Genomic DNA, 24,068 nt, shown 5'->3' on the forward strand with positions numbered 1-24,068 from the left:
GTGTGTAAAATCGTAAACATAGCGCATATAACTGCGTTAAAAAGGCTTCATGATTTACACACTTAGATTTGCAGTGTACTTCATCTCTTATTATCTTTTCAGATTCTTTATAACGTCCCAGCAAGGCCAAATAACACCCGCTAATGTCCAAACGATGCCTAGTAATGTCGCAAATCCGTACACCGCAATGCTTTCAGCAGCTTGCCCCTCGTTAATTAAAAAAAAGAATCACATTAACAATAAAGCACCGACCGCAGTCTCGGTAGTCTCCGGCGAGTCTCGCTGTGCAAAATAATTATGTTTGCTAGCCGCAGGGCGCGGGGTTCACCGGGGAGATTCGGCGGGGCCGACGAGCGCCGTCGAACTGGGATTCGGTCGCGTTCGCTCGCGTTACCTTGCCTGAGTATGCTTTCGTATATCCTGTAGGTGGTCTCGCAGTCGGACTCCTGCGGGCCGACGGCGGGGTGATGCCTGGCGCCGCCGTCCAGGCTCTGGCTCCTGCTCCTGAAGTCCTCCCCGCGTCTCTTCGGGCTCTCGTGGCTCTCGCTCTGTCGCCTGATGTGTCCCAGCCGCCGGCCGAAATGCCGTATCATCTCCTGGATGCTGTGATGATGATGGTGCTGCCTCTCATGCTCGTTGGTCGGACTGGGGGAGGTCGGTGACGCCTTACCGGTGCTCGCCGCCCGATGGTGATACTGCTGGTGGTGGTGGTGGTGGTGGTGAAGGGGATGATGATGAATGTTGCCGTGGACCGTGTGGTACACGGACTGCTGATGGTTGGACGAGTTGGAGCCATAGGACGAGCCGTAGGACGAGGAGCCGTAAGAATGCGCGGAGCTGACCGAGCCGCGGGACACATGCCGCTCGTGCAGGTAGAGCCTGCTGTCGTGCTGCTGCTGCGGTTGCTTCTGGTTCAACAGCTCGTGCAGGAACCTCGTGTCCTGGCTCCGAATGTCGGACGACGCGGAGGAGGAGATGGTGCTTCTTGTGTCGCCGCCATTGTCGGTGCCGTGATGATGATGGGACAATAGGTGGCTTATTCCGTGCATTTCACGAGACGGACAATGCGCGTACGCGCGCGAACAATGACTCCTGATATCTCACCCGTCGCGGAAGCGGCCGCTCAAGTTCCGCAGCCGTTCATCGGTGTCGCGGGGAGCGGAATGGATCTGCGGAGGAACGGCGTGTCAAGTAATTCCGCGCCGCGAGCGCGTAACCGCCGTTTATTACGCGCGGGGCGGACGCGGGGGGGTTGGGGGACGGAAGGGGAGCGACGGCGCTTCGCCGTTTCATCGGGACGTCTTCCTCGACGATTCGCCGCCAAGTCCCCGACCCTCGTTATCGTCCGTTCGCATTATGCATACACCACGATCGTTTCCCCACTTCCGCGTAATGATGTAAGTGAAACTCGGCGCTGGGCTTTAAAGATTTGAGAAAAACCGCTCGAGCGAGGCGGATGAAAGTGCCATACGTTGCGTCTGTCTGTTAAACGATATCTGATCGATAAATCTTCTTTCCGTTTACCCCAAGTTCGCCGCGCGATGATTATTGCCTCGCCAACAGAAATCGCGGTTACTTGAATATTCCGCTTTTCTCGCGAATAATACGAAGCGGAGATAAAAAAGTTGCAAACCCGAGTCGACATTTTGGTACTATTTTGACACATTTAAGGACAATTTACACCTACGTGGACCAGCAATAACCTACTTTGATGACATTATACTTTTTTACTCCCCCCCTTGAATCTTCAATTCCAAAAATTTACTTTAGTTCCTACTTAAAAGGATCTACTTTGATGCCAAATTGGCAAAAATTTCCGACGCTATCGGTTTTACAGTAGGAGCAAATTTTGTACTTGCAGTTCGACCTCTTTTACTGTTCTAAGTCATACTACATAATAGAATTAAAGGTTCAATATAGGGCCAAAAATTTCGACTCGGGAAGTGCTGTTGTTATTTGCGCGAGAGAAAAGGTGTCGGTTCCGGTAACTCGCGACAAAAATTTTTAATACGAAGTTGTATGAAAACGTAAAAGAGGTACGACAATACATCTCTTTCATTCGCCGCGTGTACGAGTTTACTCGCGGAGCTCGGCGCTAATGGGCTCTCTATGCTAATGATATCTATCTGCGCGTCGAAAATCCGAGCCGGGAGCCGGCCGTGTGTTACGTCAATCGAACCGAGAATCGGACAGGAAGAAAACGGGAGTCACATGTCCGATGCCAATTAAATTCTGGCAGAGGGAACAAACTTTTAATAAACCCCTCCCCCCGCCCCCCGAAAGAGCCGAGTTCTCGCGACGAGCGTTTTCGACGGGCGATATTTAGATCTTTGTTAGATGTTCCATTAAAATGTCCCTCCCGAAATACGACGTTCGTTAAAAATAGACCGCGTACGAGCGCGACGATAACGATTGTCGCAGTAATGCAAATTTTCCTGCAGCTTCTCCCTCCCTCTTTCTTTTCTATTTCTCTGGTGTGATTCAACGATTATGTCACGATAATCGCGTTGCGTAAACGCGGCGTCGATACGTAACGAAGACACTCTGCGTTCGAGCGGCCGAGTCCCCCGAAGGAAAGTCAGATGACACGCGGTGGCGCGTACGCCACAAGAAAATTAGGACTCGGGAGGAAGCGTTTATGACACGAGACTGATTGCGTGATTAGCGGAAGCAGTCAGTGCCGGCACCAATTATTAAAGAGCCAGAAACGACTCTTCGCCGTGTGTATCACGCGACTGTTATCACCGTTTGCGAAGTTCTCGAAATGAAGTACGAACGGCACTCGCGCAGCGAGTGGAAAGTTCCCGATCCTTCTACTGAAACACATGTGAGGCTCCATCAAACGGCTCATTTCTTATAAATCTTCCAATCTGGGTGTTTTTGTGAAAAATAGATAAGCTGGAGATGCGTGAACAAATATTTTGTCAAGAATGGATTATTCATGGGCTCATTTTGCATAGCGGTGTGAATATCTTTCGCCGACGTGCCGAGGGGTAAACCGCTGAGGGCATTGTGGTGTACAGATTTCGGGGCATTGAGGCGTGCGTCCACGATCCTAGAAATTGGTCCAAGTGCTAGTCTGAAGAGATATGTAACCAATCAACTTGCAGCTATTCCATAAAAGTTTCTCGAAACTAGAACTTGGACCAAGTCTTATGACATCGTGGGCGCCAGGCCTTTGCTAGGCATTTTTGCTCTCTAAAAGTCAATCGGTGGATCATCACTGAAAACAGTGAATAGTCACTGATTTGCAGTTGTAAGTACACCACTGAAAATCGCAGTGGTATACTTACAACTGCAAACCAGTGACTATTCACTGTTTTCAGTGATGATCCACCGATTGATTTTTAGAGAGCGGGGCATTAGTGGGTGTTATTTGGCCTTGCTGGGGCATTATAAAGACTTTAAAAAGATTAAGTAATGCCCACGAGGCATTAGTAAGCATTGGCGTACACGATCAGCGGTTCACCCCTCGCCCTTCTTGGCAAAATACTTGATCGCACTTGCAAAAATCGCGCAGGTACATTCGTTCAAAAGACAGACAAAAGAATGGACCACTTGACGGGACGAGTTGGAACTTCATACGTGTTCACAGAAGGGTCGGAACTGCCCACTTGACGCGTGACGTCTATTGTGCGAGCGCCAGTTGTAATTTATTCCGTGGACCTTTAAAGGTCCCGCGGTACCACCGCCACCGTCGGCGAGTTCCTCACCTCAGGATTTACCCCGGTTACGAGCGGCTTTCCGGCAACTTGGCAATATCGCTGCGTAATACGGCAATGCCCCCGATTTCTAGAAACGGGTCGCCGAAACGACGAATTTCGAGGTCGAGGGTGAGAGAAACTGGGTCGTATCGATCCGCAGACCGGCCCTCCAGCTGTCGAGAGACGACGTACGAAGAAATTGTAGTCTCGGTCGAGAGCGGGCGGTATCGACAGCGAATCCCGGGGTCCAATTAGAACGGAAATTCGCGGGCTGATAAAAAGAACGGCGCGCCTCGCGCGGACGTCGCGTTAAGGCCGGCTCTACCACATTGATCACATCGTAGCGTCGCGAGCGTCGCGAATCGTAGATTCGATCAATCAGCGTTGAATTAGAACCAGCCTACGACCCTTGCGACGCTACGATGCGACTAACGTGGAACCGGCCTTAAAATGCGATCGACTGACTCGAGGAGGGAAGAAAGAGAAAAAAACCAGATCAGCATCAACGTCGCACGAAATTGCTGACTCGCAGCCGGGCACCGCGCGGCCAGGGCATACGCCTCGTTTATCTCGTTAAACGGCGACGTTAATATCGGGTTTTTCGCGACGCGCGATAAGCGAAACGCGCGAGCGGCGAATGAAATATTCACGCGGGAGTATCGGCGGTGCGCCGTCCTCGCAACCTTGAGGATAGTTCAATCGAGACTTCCTCGAAAACAATCCCGGTACACGCGTGTCTTCGGGTCGCAGACGCGCACGTACGTGTCGTTTGTATGCAAATGCGTACGAGTACGCGACTTGGATTAGAGAAAAAAAATGTCAAACCCACTCTTTGAAGGGGAGTTGCGCGCCGCGATAAAATCCACGTGGATGGACGTCACCCGCGCTTTTCTGGAAAACGTCCGTGCGTAACAGGAATTTAATGTTAAGAAATCGAGGAGCGTCTCCGTTTAAGCGAGAACAGAAAGGAGCCACGCGACACTTTGGTCGAGACTGTGTCAACGCCGGATCTTTGCTTTGACATAAAACCGAACCGTTTAAAAATCATGTCTTTAATGAAAACTTATTTTAAGCGGCTCCTTCCCCAGGGCAAAGTGGCACATTCTACTGAGATGTTCGTACACTGACAAGAACATTTTTGTAAACCAAGTAAATAGACTTACTTAAAATTATTTCTTGTTACTGAAGTAAATATTTATTCTATTTTAAATAAAAATATCAAATTTCCAGTAAGTCTATGTATTATATTAAGTGAATTAATTTAAATCGTTACATTTTCTACATTCAGATATAAGATTTCGTGAGATATAGAAGACTATTTATTAAATAAAATCGCCGTTTTTGTCAAATAAGAAATCCAATTTTTCTTCGCGGTGAAAATTACATCTTAGTAAACATTTTATAGAATTGAAAGAAAATTTTAATTCAAATTTATCTATTCTTTGATATTTAATAAATACTTAAATTAAAGCAATGCATGTTTTCATTTGTTTATTTTTTTCATTTGAGTTAATAAGCTATTAGGAGCCACCTAATGAATAATTTTCTTAAGTAACATATTTTTTTTATTAGGACATTTTTTTATCAGTGCACAATGCTGATAAGAGTTTATCCCATTTTTCCCAAATAATATTGTCTCGGTATCCTTTCTGTTCGCGCTCCGATTCGTCTGCCGAGTGGCGAACGTCTCGAAAAGCCGAAAAGGGGGGGGGGGCGGAAAATCTCCCCGGCGGATTTGCGGGAGGTCCGCTTCTACTTCTCCCCGCGAACACTGAAGGTGCGGAGGTACCGAGTGTCCGAACGTAAAATATGAAAAGGCACGAGACGGCTCGGTGCGAAGACCTTGAGCCACGGAAGACCGCGTAGCGTATCTGGATATCTCGGGAACGCGTAGCGCACCTAATTTAATTTAGCAAACACCCGTGAAGCTCGGACTAACAAATCCGCGGGGATTCCTCACTCGCCTCGAGCCCACCGGAAATTAACAATAATTACTTGCTTAGCGTTACGTCTCGTTAGGCGAAACGCGCTAACGCCTTAACACGTTCAAATACAAATTGTTTCGCCAGTGGCGCGATTGTTCCAAGTTCAAGAAGCACGGTAAAGCCTCGTCTACATGGAAGTCGTAAAGTCGTAGTCGTAAGAATAGTCGACTATGATTGGTTAATTCTTATTTGTCTGATTGAATTAACCAATTATACTCGATTATTCTTACGACTGCGACTCTGCGACTTTTATTGTAGACCCCGCATAACGCTCGTAAGTAAAACGAGTTTTTCGTACGAGAGAGAAGGCGAGTTTCCACAAAACGCGCGCTGTTCGATACGCCGAACGACGTGGTCTCCCCGGGCGGGGAAAAAAATACTCTCCGCGCGATAATATTTTCTCGCGCGAGATTATTCCAGACACGGAACGCGGGCGCTGGTCTCGAGCTGCGACTCTCGTACCCGGGCACAATCGATCATGAAAATGTGTACGTGGACGGGAATAAGCGGCGACTAAACTGTTTGTAAATAGTCCCTCCGTCTCGCGGCGTTATCCGGCGACCGTGCAGTAATCCGCTAGGCGCGTTATTGTCGTCAAATCACGACGCGTCGCGAGAAAATATCGCGCGATTCCGTCTCTCTTACGGTATCCCGCGCGACGAGTGATCGATGGAAGACTAGGCTTACGTAATAGAATCCAGTCTTTGTCGCGCTGTCTCATTCAGAATCTTTCCTCCCCCCCGTCCTTTTCAGATTCGATCTGAACGCAAGGCGGGAAGGGGACGCGGACTGATCTCGCTCGGTAAAAATTCACGACACCCGACACGCCGCGGTGTTTACTCGCCGCGAGTTTAAAGCCGTCGCGTCGCTCGGTCCGCGCCCGGCTCGTCCACGCGGCGTTATCGAAGCCCGCATTCTTATCGAGCGTCCAACGATTATGATGGAAATTGCGGAGACGCGAGAAAAGGAAAAGAAAGAGAGAGAGTGGGAAGAGGGAAAACGAGACGAAACTCCTAAGCAATTTCGCCCTAAAATATTAACAAGCCCTCTCTCTCTCTCTCTTCCCTCTCTTTCTCACACACACACACACACACACACACACACACACACACTCAGCTCTCCCTTCTAGGTTCGCACGGCGACGCTCGTCAATATTCTCGCCGATCGAGAGACTCCTCCGCCGCGGCGTGACGCGCGGCGTTTCCGGTTCCAAACATGGAACAATCGATGCACGAATCTCTCCCGGAGAGACCGGTTTCTCCTCAAGGCCGGCGAAGAGACCCTCCGGTCTGCACACATCGACGCGCCGCGCCGACAGAATCGGAGCCACGCCGCACGCAACGCGAGCTCGCGCCTCGTATCGCTTCCTCGCGCGGACCGTGCGAGCGTGAACGAGTGTGAGCGCGAGTGCGCGCGCGCTCATATTACGCCTCTCTCATACGTAAAAAGGGATGACCTTCCTTTTCCCTCCCGGCGACCTATATAATCGCCGAAAGCGGCGGCCGGGCGCGAGCGAAAGGAGACTTTTAATTGCGCCTCGGAGGACCCCGGGAGCCTATCCGGGAGCTCTCCGCCGCGACACTCGTCCTCGCCCCCCTCGACCCTACCAACGCTCGGCAGCAATTAGCCGCGTCTCGTCCCGGGCCGAGCGAGCGAGGGACACAAATCGCGACGAGGGCGCGAACGGCCGCTCGAAAACAACGTAGTTGACGCGGTAGAGGCTCCGCCGTGACTCACGCCGCTCTCGAGCGATAAAAATTCGCGTTCGGCGGTCCGGTTACGTAACAACGCGGCGAAAAGAACGGGGCGAGGGGCGAGGGGGAGGGGGAGAGAGAAAAAAACGAGGGAACGCGCAGACGAAGAAATATATCGTGCATGGTGGGATCTCCGACGGCGTCGCTGGTATTCCGAGGAATGGACTTTACGCTCGGCTCCGTTTAAGGTGACGATAACGAAAAGGCGATAAACCGCGGCGACGCGACGCGAGGAGGCGAGGAGCACGAATACTTACGAAAGACGACGCGAATGTTATCCGCCTAGTCTTTCCTCCGCCTCTTTCGCCGTCTTTCTCTCGCCTCTTATCTCTCGCGTACGCAATTTTTGTTTCTCTCGGGCAAACGACGGACACGTGAGACGGCGAGAGAGAAAGAGAGAGACAGAGAGGAGGCTCGCGCACGCCTCGACCCTCGTCTTCGCGCGCGAGGACGCTCGCCCTTCGCGCCCGGCAAGCGGGGAGCAGGAGAGGCTGGAGAACGGAGACCGCACCTTGCGCGTCGGCCAATGTCACATGTAACGTCGCGCGAACGTCAACGGGGGCGACCGGCGTAGCCGGCGTGCCGCAGGGCTCATCGAAGAGTGGCCCGACCTTCGCCGAACGTGGCCGCACTAACCCACTAACACACTCGCGGCGGGCGCTCGCGACGCGCGCGCGCCGCCGCCGCTGTGTTTACGTACGTACGCGCGGGGAACCGCGCGCGCCGCCGTTGTTTATCGTCGTCGTCGCCGACGACGTCGTCGGTGCGCGCCGCGCCGCGCCGTACCGCGCCGGTGCGGCGAAGGGGACGCGCGGAGTCACGTGGACGCGCGGTATCGGTGCTGCGGTGCGAGGCGAGTGTGCCGCGAGCCGGCGGCCGCCGTCAGATTTCGAGTCTCGCGGGCCATCGATCGTCGCGTACCGCCGTGCCGCTACTGAAACGTGCGTCGTGCACTGGCAGCCGCGTCGCGCCTCTCGCGCCGTCGCGCCGCGCCGCGCCGCGCCGCCGGCCGGTCCGGCTGAGGGCATCCTCGCGCCATCGGCGCGAGACACGGCGAACCCCGGCGGCGACCCGCGTTCGCGAGATTCTGTACCGATAGACGGCTAGTTGTGGTTTTTTCGTGGCTTCATTCACGTTTGTTTCTTTCTAAAGTAACAGTTGGAGACGAAGAACGAATCGAGCAAAACTTAAAGTTAAGGCCCGGTCTACAATGAGTCGTTAGTCGTTAGTCAGAAGTCGGAACTATATGTCGGTCCTTTTTTTTCCACCCAGAAAGGAAAAGGATCAACATACAGTTGCGACTCATTGTAGACCGGGCCTAAACAACACTGATGAAACCGGACCTAAGGCCCGATTTCTACCGAACGTCGCTCAACTCTAATCTTAGTATAATTCATATTTATCTCTTTCTGAAGTAACAGTTGGGAAGAGACAAAGAACGAACCAAGCCCTGAGACCTAATTTCACCAGCGTCGCTCAACTTTAAGCTTAGTTTAATTCGTTCTCTGTCACTTTCCAACTGCGAGGGCCTCAATAAATAAATGTAAGATTTGCAGCAAATCGTCAAGTGTCCAGCTATTTTTGTAAAATTGGAGACGTAATATCGACACGAGTAATTCGATGTCGAATTACCGACGTGACACGCTCGGCGACCAGATGACAGCATCTGTCGCGAACGGGCGCTCGCGCGCGAGAGATAACGCTCCGGCTCTCCTCCCTCGAGACCGAGAGCGAGAAATTAATATTCCATGTGCATCCCCGCGCTAACAGCTGAAGAAATAGCTCAATGACGCCTTGCGACAAACCCTCCCCCGCCCGAATAAAAATAGATCGCGCAGATCCGCGGCTCTTATCTGCCGGCTGCGTTATCTACGCCTTTTCCCAAACAATGAGATTAAACAGACCTTAGTTTAACTATGGTAGCTACTTACTCTGCGACGCTGCTTGCGCCTGATGCTGCACCGCCGCTCTCTGTAACAGAAAAATAAACGGAACGTCAGTCGTGGCGCATCAAGTGTGTTTTACGGTGACGCGCGCAATTTTTCATTCGTACGCGCCTGACAGCGGTCGCGAAATGTCCCGCGATTTCCATGCCGGGTCTATTGGCTACGCAAATACATTCCTGTTTATTGAAATTGCGACGCCGGAGAAATCTTCGCGACGCGCAAGTGTCGCGAAACCTCGCGGTGCAAATTATTTTAAACACTTCCACGATTATCCGCGAGATACACGGGTCGTCTCGCGAGTAGCAAAGCGAGGCCGGGGATCTTTTCCGGGGATACTTTCGAGATAAAACGAAAAGTCGGACGTTGCAAATTTAATCCGACGTATACAGCACCGGGCAAAATTATATCACGAATCCTTTCGAGTTTTTCAGCATAACTGGGTTTTAAGGTACACGAATGAAAACTTGAAAAATTATGGTGTACTTCGAGATGCACCCACACACTCTCAGAAAGAATTTCTGTTACCGAGACAGCAAATATCCTTGACGCATTTATATTTCCCGCAACCTCATTTAGCATAAAATTAAGACAATGTCAAAATAAAATCAATAATTCTGATTCTCCTCTATGGAATTGAAAAAAGATTGACTTACTATATTGAGACAAGAGTAACTTTATCTATTCTTGCGTTTAGAGTAAATTTTCCCTCCATCTTACGGCGCACGAAGTTGGCACCGCGATATTCGGCAAAAGGCGATTCTAGATTTTAGAACTTTTCATTCAAGATTAAAATATTCCTTTCTCTACAATAAATATGATTGGCGCTACATCGACCCTATTTTATGACGCATTCAAGTGTAACAGCGCTGAATCCGGAAATTTTTTCTGTGGGTGCAGGTGTCTACTGTAAAATTTGTAGCACATTCGACGCACTTTGACGAAAGTTATGCCAACACCTAAGGGTGATATAATTTTGCCCTGTGTTTTCCACCGTCACATTTGCGTCCTTCTTCCCGTCTCGGCGGGACTTTGAATTCCGCCTTTGACTTCGCAACTGCGAATTCCCAGCGACAAAAGGTGTTTAAGTTCCAAGCCCGAAGAATCAATCAAGCTCCCTTTTGTATCCGCATTATTTCTGGGGCGACCCAATAACGCTCTTCCTGGGTTTGACGATCACGCGCGAACGTCAGTCTTCCGTACATCCGAGAGAACGTTTCCTTTCAATCTAGATCCCTTTCAATCTCGATTCCTTTCAATCTAGACTACGGACAATCACGCGTTTCCGTCTGCAATCTCAACGAACAGCGGCGTACAGTTTTCGCCGGAGGTAAGACGCCTCCGGCGCGTCGGGAGCGAACGGTCTGGGGTAGAAGAGGGTCCAGGCGATAAGTACGTTTTGCAAAATCAGCCGAATGCCGGACGCCTCGAGGCTCTTCGCGTCCAGGGAGCGGCTCCTCGGCTTCGCGCCGAACGCGTCGTCCTTCTTGCCGCTCTTTATCCACCGGAAGTACGAAGACATCTTCGGGGATCGATCCACCACTTATCCGCCGCCGCCGATCCGCATCACCGATCGCGCCGTCCACGTCAACGGCCTTGTCCGTCGTAATTTTCCTAATTACGGGTTTTTTTTTCTTTACATAAGACCCGCCACGTGCGCATCGGCGCAGACGCCGATCTACTGTGGGCCGATCGACGAAAGCTCTACCGCCCTTCCCGCCCTTCCCGCCCTCGGGGTTCTCGCGGTATTGCGCGCCCGAAGATAATTAGCCCCGCACGGCAGCGCGACGTAAACTACGCGTCGTGACGCGTTGTCTGCGCGATAAAGACAGGACGATTACTAACACAATGTGACCCATATGCCGCAGGTGCAGCGCACATTGTGTCGGCTATCGCTGGAGCACCTCGTCTTACAAACAAACGCGAGCGATAGCGTTCCTTTTTTTTTCCCCCTACTTATTTTTCAGCCTAGCAATAATCTCTCGGACGACAAAACTTTTAACAAGCGACTTTCCAAACAACTCACTCGATTCGAGCCGTAACGTTGAATTCTATATGCATTTTTTTTAAATAAATTAATTCCCTATTGTTCGGCGTTTAACAGCGTGGAGGAAAAAAATAAAGAGCGAAGGCGCGAACGACGCGCTTCGACGTGCCGCGTCGATGGAATTTCAACGCGTTGTTTTTCGAGGAGGTCGCCTTTTCTTTTCCGCGCGTCGGTCGCCGACGACGGAATTCCGACACGTGGTGTTTATCCGAGATGGTCGGTTAGCACGGGAGCACACTGTTATCGCGATTCGCGGAGCGGAGCGTGCCGTAAACAGGCCCGAGGAGTTTCCATTGCAAATTTCGTATTGTCGGTAACCCGACGTGACACCGAGCGTTTTGCGGATGAGCGAAACTCGGCGGCGCGACGGCGAGAGGATCGTCGGGGCAGCCTAATCTAGATCGTCTCATCTAGGTCGCGGGGATCGTAAATCTCCCCGGGATCCCGCGCGGATCTTCTCGCCGTCGCCGTCGCACCTCCGCGAGCTCCGCCTCAGCGATTCCGCGATATCTCGTAACGCGACGCGCGAGGAACGTTTCCATGAATCGCGCGAGAGGAGAGCACGTGTCGCGCGGGGGTTCCTGGGCGGCCGGGCTTTCGGCGGCAGAGCTTTCCTCGTAGGGGACCCGCGTGTTGCCTCACTCGCGAGAAACGTGCGCTCGTTCGCCAAACAATTGTGTCGGTTAATTTCCCAGTCGACGTCGGCCGATCACGCACCCCGGCCGGCTCTCTTCGGTCCGCGTAGTCGCGCGGTCCACACGCACTCTGTCGCGAAAAAGTGACGGGCGCGCGCTCTTCCTTTTCTTTTCCCCCCTTTTCCTTTCGTTACATATTCCTTTCGTTACATATTCGACGTGAATAAGCGGCGAGTCACTGGGTGAGCAAACGTGTCTCACTCGCTTTCTTTCCCGTCCGTCCCCCTCTCTCTCTCTCTCTCTCTCTCTCTCTCTCACTCTCGCCGCGTGACACGCGTACGCACGAAAAGCGCTACCTCCCACTAGCAGCGACCGTGCTCGACTGCACACGTTGGGCCCGTTCGCGAGCAACCACGGCAACACCTGTTCCCGAGGAACCGCCGCGGACCCGATCACGCCGAGTCATCTTCGCGGCGCGTGAAGAGGAGACGTCTCTCTCGCCCGCGATAATTACTCGAGCAGATGTCACGGGAGCGTCCGTATGGAGCGCATTTGTGTGTCGCGTTAATCGTCTTGGGCAAATAGTATCTCTCCCCGTCCGAGCCGCCTCTGCCAACAAGTAGATCTTAACGGCACATGCCCCCCGAAGCGAGGTTGATAAGACGAGGAAGAAGGGAAGGAACGTCACGCGCTATGTGGCAGACGTGACAACGGACCGATAACGTTTCGGCCAGTTCGTTTTTACCCGTTCTCGCTACTTCAACAAGCCACTGAAGGTGAACGAGATTGAAATTCATTCGTCAAGCGTAAATTGCGTTACCTTCAATGGCTGCGAGTAGTAAACGCCGCTCGAGCGCGAACGGATTAAAGGGAAATCGATCTACGCCCTGCGTCTCTCGTGTCTCATCGCTTTTCAACAATATCTTTGCATACCCCCCGCCCCCTCTCTTCTTATGTAAGATTCTTTCGACTGTTCGTGGAGTACAGTTTGGCCGACGAAGGTAATTGACGACGCTCCCTTGCAGGTGCATTTCGTGTAATAATAAGATCTCCCTGTAACGTTATCTTCGACAGCTTCGCGACTATCGATGATGATGAAAAATAAATAATAAATGACGCGTCTCGATGCGCCGCGAATGCAACGCTCGTCAACGTCACCGTTCGTGACCGTCGCGTTTCTGCCCGGTTATATACCTAATTGCGATTGTAATTACACGTTGCGTCACTCGACGACGCGGTGTTGTTCAGCGGGCGAGCTTGACAGGTAACAATTTCCTCCTCCCGCCCGCGGGACGAGAGTCGTACGGCGAGAAGGTAGAAAACGCGCTTGCCCACTCTCAGTATGGCGCGCGGTAAAAAAGACGTCTACCTTTACGAAGGCGGATCTCGGACGCGACCGAGCGACGGCTCCTACCTGTGGATTTACGGACCTCGCACGCACCGCGACTCGGAAAGTATACCCTCCCCCCCCCCCCCGACGGCTCGGTGTCCGCATATCCGACACGCGTGAAAAATTGAATGCAAATATCGAAGGCTGAATAACGGCCCGCGCGCATAAACAATGTCACGTTAAATGCCAGTTGAAATACAACTCTGGGATTTTTAATCGGCGGCGCCGATACGCGCGGGTCTGCATTGCTCGCTGCATTGCGGTATATCCAGGCTGCATCGCGGCCGGTATCCAGGTGAGAAAGGTCTACTTGCGTTTCACGGTACGCAATACGAAACGCACTTGTCGTCGACGAGATGAACGTATGCAAATGCGACCGCTGCTGCCGGCGTGTGGTTGAACGGTGGTTGAACGTAGTGGAGACCGCTTACCGCTTTCCGCTTGTCCTCCGCGCTCAAGGCACTGTGGCTCCTGTGCCTGATGAGATCCATGACTTTGCTCACAGGATTCCTGCTGCTTTCCGAGCCAGCTCTAGGCCGTCCGCTACCCTGCTCCTTGCTCTCCTTTTGCTCCTTCTGGCTTTCTCTATGATGATCCTTCTCCGTATGTACATCCACCGACGAGCTTCCGTGCGATCCTCTGTGCAACGAATGCTGGACAGTCGTACAATGAGATTAACAACGTGATCTATTAATTATGATTATAATATATTGTCCGCTTAACAGCAATGTGTATGAAGCTGTCTAATGTGCGCGGATCTCTCCATTAATCAATTCTTCACTATTCAATTTGTAGCGACTAAATTTGACTCGTTGAATAGTCGCCAATGCTGCTACTCAATATCTCGTTATTTTTAACTCTCATGTGTAGCAAAATTTATTATTCTAACACGAGTTGTAGTTAAAAGAGCAACTACATCTTTTATTCAACCCTTTTTATGGTTTCTTTTAACTCCGTTGTTTAATTAAGCTAACGACACGTTGAGTAGGAACAGTAGCGACTACACGGTGAGTTAAATTTAACAGCACAGTTTAACAGAATTTCACTGAAACTACTACAGAAGACTTGATTTAAAGACTTGATTAAAAAATGAAAAATTTAATCATTATAACGCACGTCTCATCTTCATTGCTGTGTGATACGCAGGATTGGGAAAGATACTCTATGCAAGTATCTAGTTACAGTTACTCGAAAAGTAACAAATTGTCACTTCGCAGCTGCTTTCTTGCAATGAAAATAAAAATCTCAAATCCGCATTTGAATTGTAAAGCGTCGATGAAGGCGTTTATGCGCAAATTCAAGACCCAATGCGATCTGCAGTGGTTTAAAAAATATATAAAGTAACCCATTAAATTAGTCGCTAGTTATCGAAAAAGTGTAACTGAGCCAAGTTACAGTCACAGATGGCGAGAAAGTAACGAAGTTAAGTTAGAGTTAGCAAAAAGAAAGTAACTGTAACTTCGTTACAAGTAACGAGTTACTTCCCAGACCTGGTAATGCGTGTATTGTTCTCTAGTTTGTACCTGAACGGCACTTTTCATATTAGCTATAATACTGGGCTTCCTCTTGCTGGCGTCCGACTTGCTCCGCGGTCTGAAGGCGTCGAAGAGCGCCGGCTTTCTCGTGGGGCTGGCGGTGTCATCGGTGCCGCCGCCGCTTCTCCGGCGCTCCGCGCTGTTGCTGCGGCTGGTGGAACCGGACCGGGTGCCGGAAGCCTTTCGGCCCCCCTTGCCGGAACTCGAGGAGCTCGACGGCTCGGCCGGCTGCGGCAGGGGCGTCGATTTTCCCGAGCTGGGCGCGCTCCCGTAGGACGACTTTTTGATCGTCTTCGAGTGCGAGCCCCACGTATCTGCAAGTCAAATTGCGGCATAAATATTTTCTCGCTTAACTACCTGGCTGCATGCAGGCCTCGCGCTCGGACGTGACAATCGCGGGCTCTCTCGCTTGCGTAAGCCACCTCGCTGCGTACCGGAGAGAACTCATTTCCCGGCCGGCAGATAAACGAATGACAATTACGCGATACGAATCTCCGTGCGAAACGCTCGCGTCGCTCGCGTGCCCCCGGAGGAGAATGCGAAATGTAACGAGCGCGTACGTGATCGTCAATTACCAACTCACCTGCCCGTGGCCTGTGACCTTGAGAAGCATGTCCGGAATTATCCGTGTCCTCGGTCACGATCGTCGGCAGCGGCTGCGAGCCGAGCTCCTGAAAGGAAGAAAGTCGTTTGTTGAAGACGATCGATCGGATTGTCCGCGCGGAATCCCGAAAAAAAAAATATAATAAAATAGCCGACTCCTCGCGACCCCAGCGGCTCGCGAGAATTATTGTAAGCCGCGAAGAGAATGAAGACGAACGCGGAGACCGTGATTAGATATCGCTGTTTAATCGCACGATAGCGCGATTGTATTTACGCGCGCGGTCTTATGCGTAGGCACCTCGCCTCCTGGCCGCGGCGCGCGGTGCAACGCGGCCGAAGTCTCGCATTGATTTATTAGAGGGAAAAAAGTGAGATAATCAAGATAAAGCGTATCCAATTACATAATAATAATATCTTTGGAATTCGTCCAAAGGGGGAGAGAGCCGCTCTGGAAAATGTCCAACCGACAGCGCGTACGAACGTTTTCGCGTCCCGCTCGCGTCTCCCGGAGCGTTTAACATTTGCAAGTCTAAAATCTATTTTTATTCCCGCCACTCGGTCAACCTCATATCGTCCACACCAGAATGTGAATCACGCTTCGTCAACTCTGCGGCGCGCCGGTCAACGTAATCGTCCCCGTGGCCTCTATCGAGGAAAAGGGTTTGGGATTCGGCCTCGCGATTCGCCCACGATTTGCACGAGACCACCGGCCGTTATCTCTCCACTACGGAGGATTCGCGTGCGGCGTTGATATTTTTATCCCCCCCGAGTCTTCCGAGACGAGGCAAAGGAGAACGCTCGGAAACGCGCGGGGGTTGGTGGGCCGCGAGGGTGAATTTCAGGCGCACTTTCGAGGTCGTCGTCGCCCCGCGTTTGCCCGCGCGCGGCATTTCTCGCACAAGTATATTCGTTAACGACGGCGACGGCGGCGAGTCGTCGGCGAGGGTGTAATGGGGAGTTAACCGGGTCGGCAAGTATAATTGCGAAATAACAAATTGCTTAGCGCATAAAGGGGATACATTGATAGGCGCCCCGCGTGGCGAGATGTTCGTTATGCGCATTCACGTGAATTCCCGCGGAGCACAATAGGAGACGAGATCGAAGAGGGGCGCGACAGGATGGCGACCTTCGAGAGGTTCTCATCTCCAGCCCCCACCCCTTTCTCTCTCTCTCTTCCTCCCCCTCTCCTCCCTCTCCCTCTCCTGTTTGCGAAAGAACCTCGCCGCCTGCTCCAGGGCTGACGTGGACTTATCAGCCGCGCGAGCGAGATTAACTTTGCAAAGGGACACCTCTCGCAGAATACCTTATAAGTCCCGTGGTACTCCGGGCAACGGTCCAGATACGGCACCAGGGAGTACTTCCGCACCCTCCCGAGGGACGCCGACATCCTGCGACGGTAGTCGAGTCGAATACGGCGCGCCTATCCCAGGTGTTACGCGTACCCTCGTGGGTTTCGCGCTCGCCATCGAGCCCGCGACGTCGAGTGGCGAGTGTCGCGGACAGCGGTGGATACCCCGGCGTATCTCCCGGCCTCTAATCACGCGGTCCCCGTTATCGCGATAACGATTCTCCTTCGCGAGAGACGGTCATCGCTCGCCTCGCGGTACCGGCGCAGTCTGTCGCGCCGCGCTACGACTGCCGGCTCGCTCAGACTAGACGCGATTGGAGACCCCGTAATCAGAGGCTGGCCGCATGAGTTCGTCAAATTCCCGCGAGTGAGAGAGGTAAAACATAGGCTGTCCTCGCTCTTCTACGACTCCACCTGTCGTCGAGGAGCGAGATGGCCTGTGTTTCCCTCTCGCTCGCGGGAATTTGACGAACTCTCCTGGCCAGTCTCTGATGACAGAGTCTCTAGACGCGATGGGAAAAGCGCACTGTTTTCCTATGAAGACTGCACGCCCATGGGGTTATCGCTCGTCGTTCATCGCTCATCGCGTCTAGAGACCCTGTAATCAGTGACTGGCCATAAGAGTTCGTCAAATTCCTGCGAGCGAGAGAGCAACGTAGGCTACCGCACTCTTCTACGATCCTACCCTCGCAGGAATTTGACCAACTCTTACGGCCAGTCTCTGACTACAGGGTCTCTAATCGCGTCCAGTCTGAATAAGCGTGTACCGCGATTGTCGACGTTCCCGAAATGCGTCCTGCCACCCAGGCGTCGCGTCCTCGAGTCGGACCCTCCTACGACCCGTCGCGGCGAAACCGCGATCGAATGCGCCGGTAGTCGAACGCGGAAAAACGCGCGTACGCCCGCCGTATATTTGCACCGGCGAGAATCGATGCGGCATGACTTTGAAACGGCGCTTTTTTAGAAAGCGTACAATAAACGCGCCCGACGAGATCTCTCGGCGCTGACTGACGGCGCGCGCGGATACCGTGAATTCCAAAGACGCGTGCACGTTCGTCTTTTCCCCGATTGACAGGCGCGACGACAGTGATACCCCGATAATTGCCATAACGACGTTATCGCCGATGTTATCGGGGTGCATCATCCGCGTGGCGACCCATTTTTCTTTTTATGGTATTTTATCGCGATACGGCTAGCTTTTCTTACGCGTGAAAAGCTCTTATCGTTAGTCCGCCGCCGCCTACAGCCGCGCCGTTGAAGACGGAAGTGTAACATCAATTATCAGTAGCGGCAATATTGGCACAGCGTGCGCACCTCCGCGAAATTAAATATCGCTTTTCCTTCATATTTTTATCTCGCTCTCTTTTTTTTCCCTTTTGACTTGCAGTTTATTTTTGTAATTTTATTTATCCGAGTTTTCTGAAGTTGCGCTACATGAAAGAGAAATGGGAACTGCGCGTATATAATTCTGGGATAATCGATCAAAGTAAATTTCTAACCGACTAAGGCCCGGCCTCACCAAAACGTCGCTTAACTTGTTGGTTTAATTCACGTTTTCCCCCGAGTCGAAATTTTGGCCCTATGTTGAACCTTTAAGTATTAGGCTACCTACGTCCTGCCTTAGACCCGCATTAGCCGTTTTCTATATGTTGTTTAGAATCTCGTGCGATCCGCGCATTGCAGTTTGCTCGAAAACACGATATAAATATTCATCGAGCTTGTACAACTTCGCGAGAGCGTCGCGCTCTTTGAGAGCAGTGGAATCATAAAACGCGAGATCATTCCTTATCTTGAAACGCGTCGATACTCGTACACGTGTATTATCTTACTGTCACTGTATCGTGCAAATTAATCAATACGTTACGAGAAATGAGCAGTTTTATGATAGATCGTAAAGACGCGAGGAATTAATTCGGAATTCGCGAGTCCAAGAAAAAATTTCGCGCATTGGAAAACAATTGTTTCGCTGTCGAGAGCGATGAAAATTTGCGCCCATCAGGAAAATTAGCGACGGACGATAAGCAGATCTCCGCGTTTCCCCACAATGATATCCGTTAAAATTGGAATGCGACGTGAAACATTGCGTTGCCATTCAATTAATTTTTCTTCGATGCACAGCGCGAGGTAACTTTTGTTCCCATATCGCTCAAGCCCGATAAGATTGATAAGGACTCTTTTTCCGTTGTGAAAGTCAATGTTAAATGTAACTGTGGACGCAACGAAGATCGATATCGATTCGAAACATCGTACGTACATGTGTAGGGTGTTTCTAACGAGCCGAGAAATTCCCTCTGAAAAAAAAAATCGGCAGAATCGCAAAGTGCGTCCGAGCGCGATGCAGTGCACGGCGAACCGAAATGACGAAAGCGACGGAAATGTACAGCGATCCCGGGAAAAACGTAGAAAATAGTGCCCGAGCCTTGACGTAAGACGTTCGTGCTCGCTTCGAGTCGTTCCAATTAATAGTGTTCCAATATTTCCCGCTGGCGAGGACACGCACGGGACGGTGGACACGTCAAAATATCTATTCGTCATGAGAACCTCCCCGCGGGGTATCGGTAATAACTTCTCTTTCGAGTGAATCGATAGAGCTTAAGGAAGCCTTGTACCAGTTCGCCTCACCCCTTCCGTGAGACGTTAGAGCCGCATCGTGAGATCTGGGGCAGACGATACGACATTTAGAAACACATAATCCCCTCGTTACTCTCGAGCGGCCGCGGAAATTTCAGAAAAAAATATCAACGACCGCGAAAATCATTCGTCGACGGCGAAAACAATCGGGAACCCGCGACCGTTGCCCGCGTATACGCCAATTGTTCCGTCGGAAAGGAACTTTGTTAGCCGACCCGCCAAGATAATCCTCTCGGAAGAGAAGGAGAAGAAGAAAGAGCAGAACGGAGACCCTGTGATCAGAGAGACTGGCCATAAGCGTTCGTCAAATTCCCGCGAGCGAGACAGTCCACGTTTCTCTCTCACTCGCGGGGAATTTGACGAACCCTTACGGCCAGTCTCTCTGATCACAGGGTCTCTAGAGCGGAAGAAGCGGAAGCCCTCGAGTTCTTTTTACGATCGATTGTACACATATATATTTCGTTTAAGCTGCACTCAAGTTTTAGGCCTATTATTTGCGGAAGCTGCGCGCGCCAACGGCGAATATCTTCGAACTGGCGACTTTACGAGCTACTTTACGATTTCGAAAGGAACGCGCGTGTAAAAACGCAACAACCTTGTGCCCGCGGGCACAATGGCGCGATGGATGGTAAAAAGAGAGGCAGCGGATCGGATGGCACCGTCGAGAAAATGTTCGGGGCGCGAATTTTCAGCCGTTTGTGCAATAATAACGACGCGCGCGCGCGCGCGTTTTAATAAGCGTATTTTAATAAAGCGCCGCCCGGAGAAACGCGTGCAAACGCGACGACAATGGGCGGCGACGAAGAATCCAATTTCGTTTCGTTGACGTACAACTGACGAATAATCGCGGCGCAATCGGCGGGGAAACAACGAGCGGTATTCGCGCGCGAACGACGGGGGATCGCTCGATCCGCTTTCGCAAGAATCGCCCGGCCGGGACGTCGCTGTAAACAAATTTACGGGACTGCCTCCACTCGCGGCAATTGGTTAATTGGTGCAATTATAGACGGGGCAAATGGAACGCCGACGCCGACGAGGCGCGATTGTCCACATGTCGCCGCGTCTCCGATCCTTAAAGGGATAGCGCACGAAAATGATTGACGACGACGACCGATTTCGTTCAATCGAAGGCGCTGGGCGTCTCTCCGCGGTAAGAAAACGTCCACGAACGTACGAGTGTTTGCCGGCACAGCATATTTTACGCACGCTTCGCCGATTTAGTGCGCGCGACGTGAGAAAGATGCTTTTTTCGCATTTTTTTGCAAATAAATAAATTACGTTCAATAATATCAGAGCGACCGCGCGGGTCTCTCGCGCGCGAAATATTCCATTCATTCAGGCAATTACCACACGTTTCTCGTTAAAAAATACGCGCCCTCTATTTTTTTTAAATACACACCGAATAAAATCGACGGTAAAAAAAACACGAAGAGGATCGCGAGGAAATGAATTTTATTTGTCGAGCGTAATTTCTGTTAATCCGCCCATTATTTCGCCGTAATGAAACACTTGTCCCCGTTAAATCTGCTTCGCCCGAGCGGCGAACTCGATCGTTTCTACCGCGCGGATTTACACGCGAAGATTTGTCTACCTCGCCAACAGGTACAACAGGTCTCGCGCTGCAATGCCGGACATTTACGGTGCAGTCATTAAAGCCCAGTCGCATTCGATTAGGCGGCGAAATTCCCGGCGCGTCTCGTTAATATCTCGTTCGGGTTAATACTCGAGATAATAGCTCACCCGCCGTTTCCTCTCCTGCAGCAGGTCCATCCTGCGCACCCACACCTCCTCCGTCGAGTCGTAGTCGAGGGTGCTGGTGCTGCTCGCCTGGCTCTTTATCTCGATCAGGCTGCTGTCGAAGAAGCGCTTGTCGAAGTGCGGGCTGGGCAACGGGCTGGTCCTGGAGAAGGTCATGCTGGTGGAATACGAGGGGGGATCCGTGGCGGGGAAGGTCATGCCCGGGCCGGTGGTGTGCCTCCTCCGCAGCGGAGGCTTCGCCGTCGACGTCGGCGACGTCACGGTGGACGTGGTGAATCTGCCGGAGACCGTCGTCGCCGCCGCGGCCGCGCCCGTCGTCGGCGACGTCGCCGTCGTCGCCGCCGCCGCCGCCGCCGCCGCCGTCGTCGTCGTCGTCGCCGTCACCGTTAACGACGGCGAGGGTGGCTTCGCCGCGTCCGACACGCTGGACGTCGCCAGTGACTTCTCGTCGATCTTCTCCGAGCTGGAATTCTCCGAGGACGACGGGCTCGACGCCTTGGACGTCTTGGAGGAAGCGCTGTCGGTCTTCTCGACCTGCGTCTTCGACGTGTCCTTCTTGCTGTCGACGCTCGGGCTGTCGGCGTTCTTCCCTGTAAAAGTCAGCGCGATCTGGACTCGTACACGCCGTGGAAAAGGCGACAGGGCTCTCGTTATTCCCGATTCGCGCGCGTACGGCCCTCAAGGTCGAGGAGTGGCACAAAGGCGCGTCTGTGACCCCGTTGGAACGTCGGGGAAATTCATCGCGCCGCGACGAGATTATAAAAAGCGCGCCGTTAAGAGCCGGTCGTTACTATTAATTATTGAAGGCGAGAATAGAAAAACAAGCGCGATTATAAACGCTCTCGTTGCAACGCGATTAAGGAAACTCGCGATGTTTCATAAATCAAGGCCGAGCGCGTCCTCGCGAGCGGTCAAGGATCGCGTCTCAGACTCCAGGGAGAAGAACAGGAGAAACGCTTTATAAATACGTTTAAGCGATCGTTACCTAAGTGGAGAGACTTTTCGCGCGGTGCGTTGCCAAACGCGAGCACGCTAAGCTAATCTTAGCTCTCTCTCATTGGACGCGAGCTCCTCGCAATAGCTTATATTTCGTAACCGCACGCTTCCCTCGTAATTGCCCGCGGTACCCGGTTCGATCCGCGGGGCAATTAACTCCTGTCGGAGACGACCGTCTCCCCTCACCTTCCTCGGTCTCGTACTCGTCCTCCTCCCGGCACTCCGACAATCTCCTGCCCCAGGGATACGGGCTGTGCGTCTGGTTCCTAGACGGCAGCCGGTTTACATGCGACAGGAAGTAATGGTGAAAGAAACTGTCGACGCCGTCCGAGTCCTCCCCGGAGGACTGCAGCATATCCTTGAGCGCCGCCAGGGAGGTGATGGTATTGTAATTGATCGCCGAGACCAGATCATCCTCGATGTCGCTGTCGTCCGTCGTGTCCTCGGTCTTGGACGCGCCCTCCTTGGACTCCTCCCGCGAGGTCGCCTCCGTTTGCGTCGTCTGGGCCGTTTCCGGCTTGGACGGCTCCGTCTTGTCCTCCGAACTGGTCTCGGACTCGTCGTCGGTGGTGCTGGTGGACGTGCTGTCGCTGGACGACTCCTGCTCCTTCTTCTCGCCGGGCCCTCCGTCCGTCCGCGCCTCCTCCTTGCGCTCCTCCTCGTCGGCGGACTCCTTGCTGCCCTCGTTCTCCTCGTCGGCCTCCTCGTCGTCCGCCGACAGCGTCTTCTTCAGCGTCTTCATCTCGTTCTTCAGATTCATGTTCTCCAAGGACTCGCGCCTGTCCTCCGCCTTCATCTTCCGTTCGACGTCCTCCTGCCCGGTCGAGTCGTCGTCATCCTGCTTCCTGTTGTCCCCGTTCACGTCGCACTCGTCCGACTCGTTCTGCTTGTCGTTACCGGTGCCCTCCATCGAGGAAGCTGAAAGAGAAGGCGCCAATTATCGCTCTCTCGCGCGCAAGGTCGGGCCCCTCCCGCTCTCGTGCGCTTCCCCATACAGCACGTACGACGCTAGGCTACGTCGATGCGAACGCGAAATAGAGCGCGTACCTACCGCTTACCGCAATGCGCCAGCGACATAGCGCCTATCCCTGCACACACGCGCGTCGTCCGCGAATCTCCCCGAGAGCATCCCACATCCCGAGAGGATGTACTCCGGCTCGCGGCAAGCGGAGCAATTAAAATAATGGCCGCATGCCCGGCGCGAGGCACCGCGATTCGATTCACCGGCCAGTCGCATTGTACGCAAAATCGCCTAAGACCAAGGGGAGTAGCGCTAGCCGGTTCTTTGGCCGGACGCCAAGCCCGCGTCGATGCGCGAATTGCTTGTTTACCGCGTGCTGGCGCGTGACGTAAAACGCTATTCGGCTCGTGGACCCGATCCGAGCGGCCTGGCAGACGTAGACACGTGACAGATCATGCGAAACCGAGCGAGCGAGCGAGCGAGCGGGCGGGCGAAGTCGAAAAAATCACTTTATCGCTGATTAATTTTCTCGCCGCGGTTGTCGCGATTTTCGATCAATCGATCGAACAGAGAGAGAGAGAGGGAGAGAGAGAATAAGAGTCATTATTTATTACACGCTCTGGGACAAGTCACCTAAAGCGCGCACGGAGGGAATTTTCTCTTACAATTTATCCTGAGAATCATGTAATCGTGGGACAACGTGGCATTTCGGAGAATTTTATGCGAGTGTTTCGAAATTGTACTAGTAAATATGTACTAAGTATAATTATTAGTTATA

The 24,068-nt window shown here is 52.4% G+C and overlaps 1 protein-coding gene across 1 annotated transcript in view; it reads right to left on the minus strand.

The window, feature by feature from the left end:
• Positions 1–23,247, minus strand: part of LOC105569447 (dentin sialophosphoprotein) — a 46,814-nt gene extending 23,567 nt beyond the window's left edge. The window contains exons 1-6 of the mRNA XM_012025926.1: positions 22,516–23,247; positions 21,316–21,923; positions 15,577–15,664; positions 14,982–15,307; positions 13,890–14,111; positions 9,375–9,414 (exon numbers count right to left, since the gene is read on the minus strand). Coding sequence (XP_011881316.1) covers positions 9,375–9,414; positions 13,890–14,111; positions 14,982–15,307; positions 15,577–15,664; positions 21,316–21,923; positions 22,516–23,239 — 2,008 coding nt within the window. The 5' untranslated portion in view covers positions 23,240–23,247. The remainder of the gene's footprint in view (positions 1–9,374; positions 9,415–13,889; positions 14,112–14,981; positions 15,308–15,576; positions 15,665–21,315; positions 21,924–22,515) is intronic.
• Positions 23,248–24,068: the final 821 nt, after the last annotated feature.

This window comes from Vollenhovia emeryi, unplaced genomic scaffold (genome assembly GCF_000949405.1).
Source record: "Vollenhovia emeryi isolate VEMERY1.0 unplaced genomic scaffold, V.emery_V1.0 DF939124.1, whole genome shotgun sequence".
In the NCBI taxonomy this organism is placed as follows: Eukaryota; Metazoa; Arthropoda; class Insecta; order Hymenoptera; family Formicidae; genus Vollenhovia; species Vollenhovia emeryi.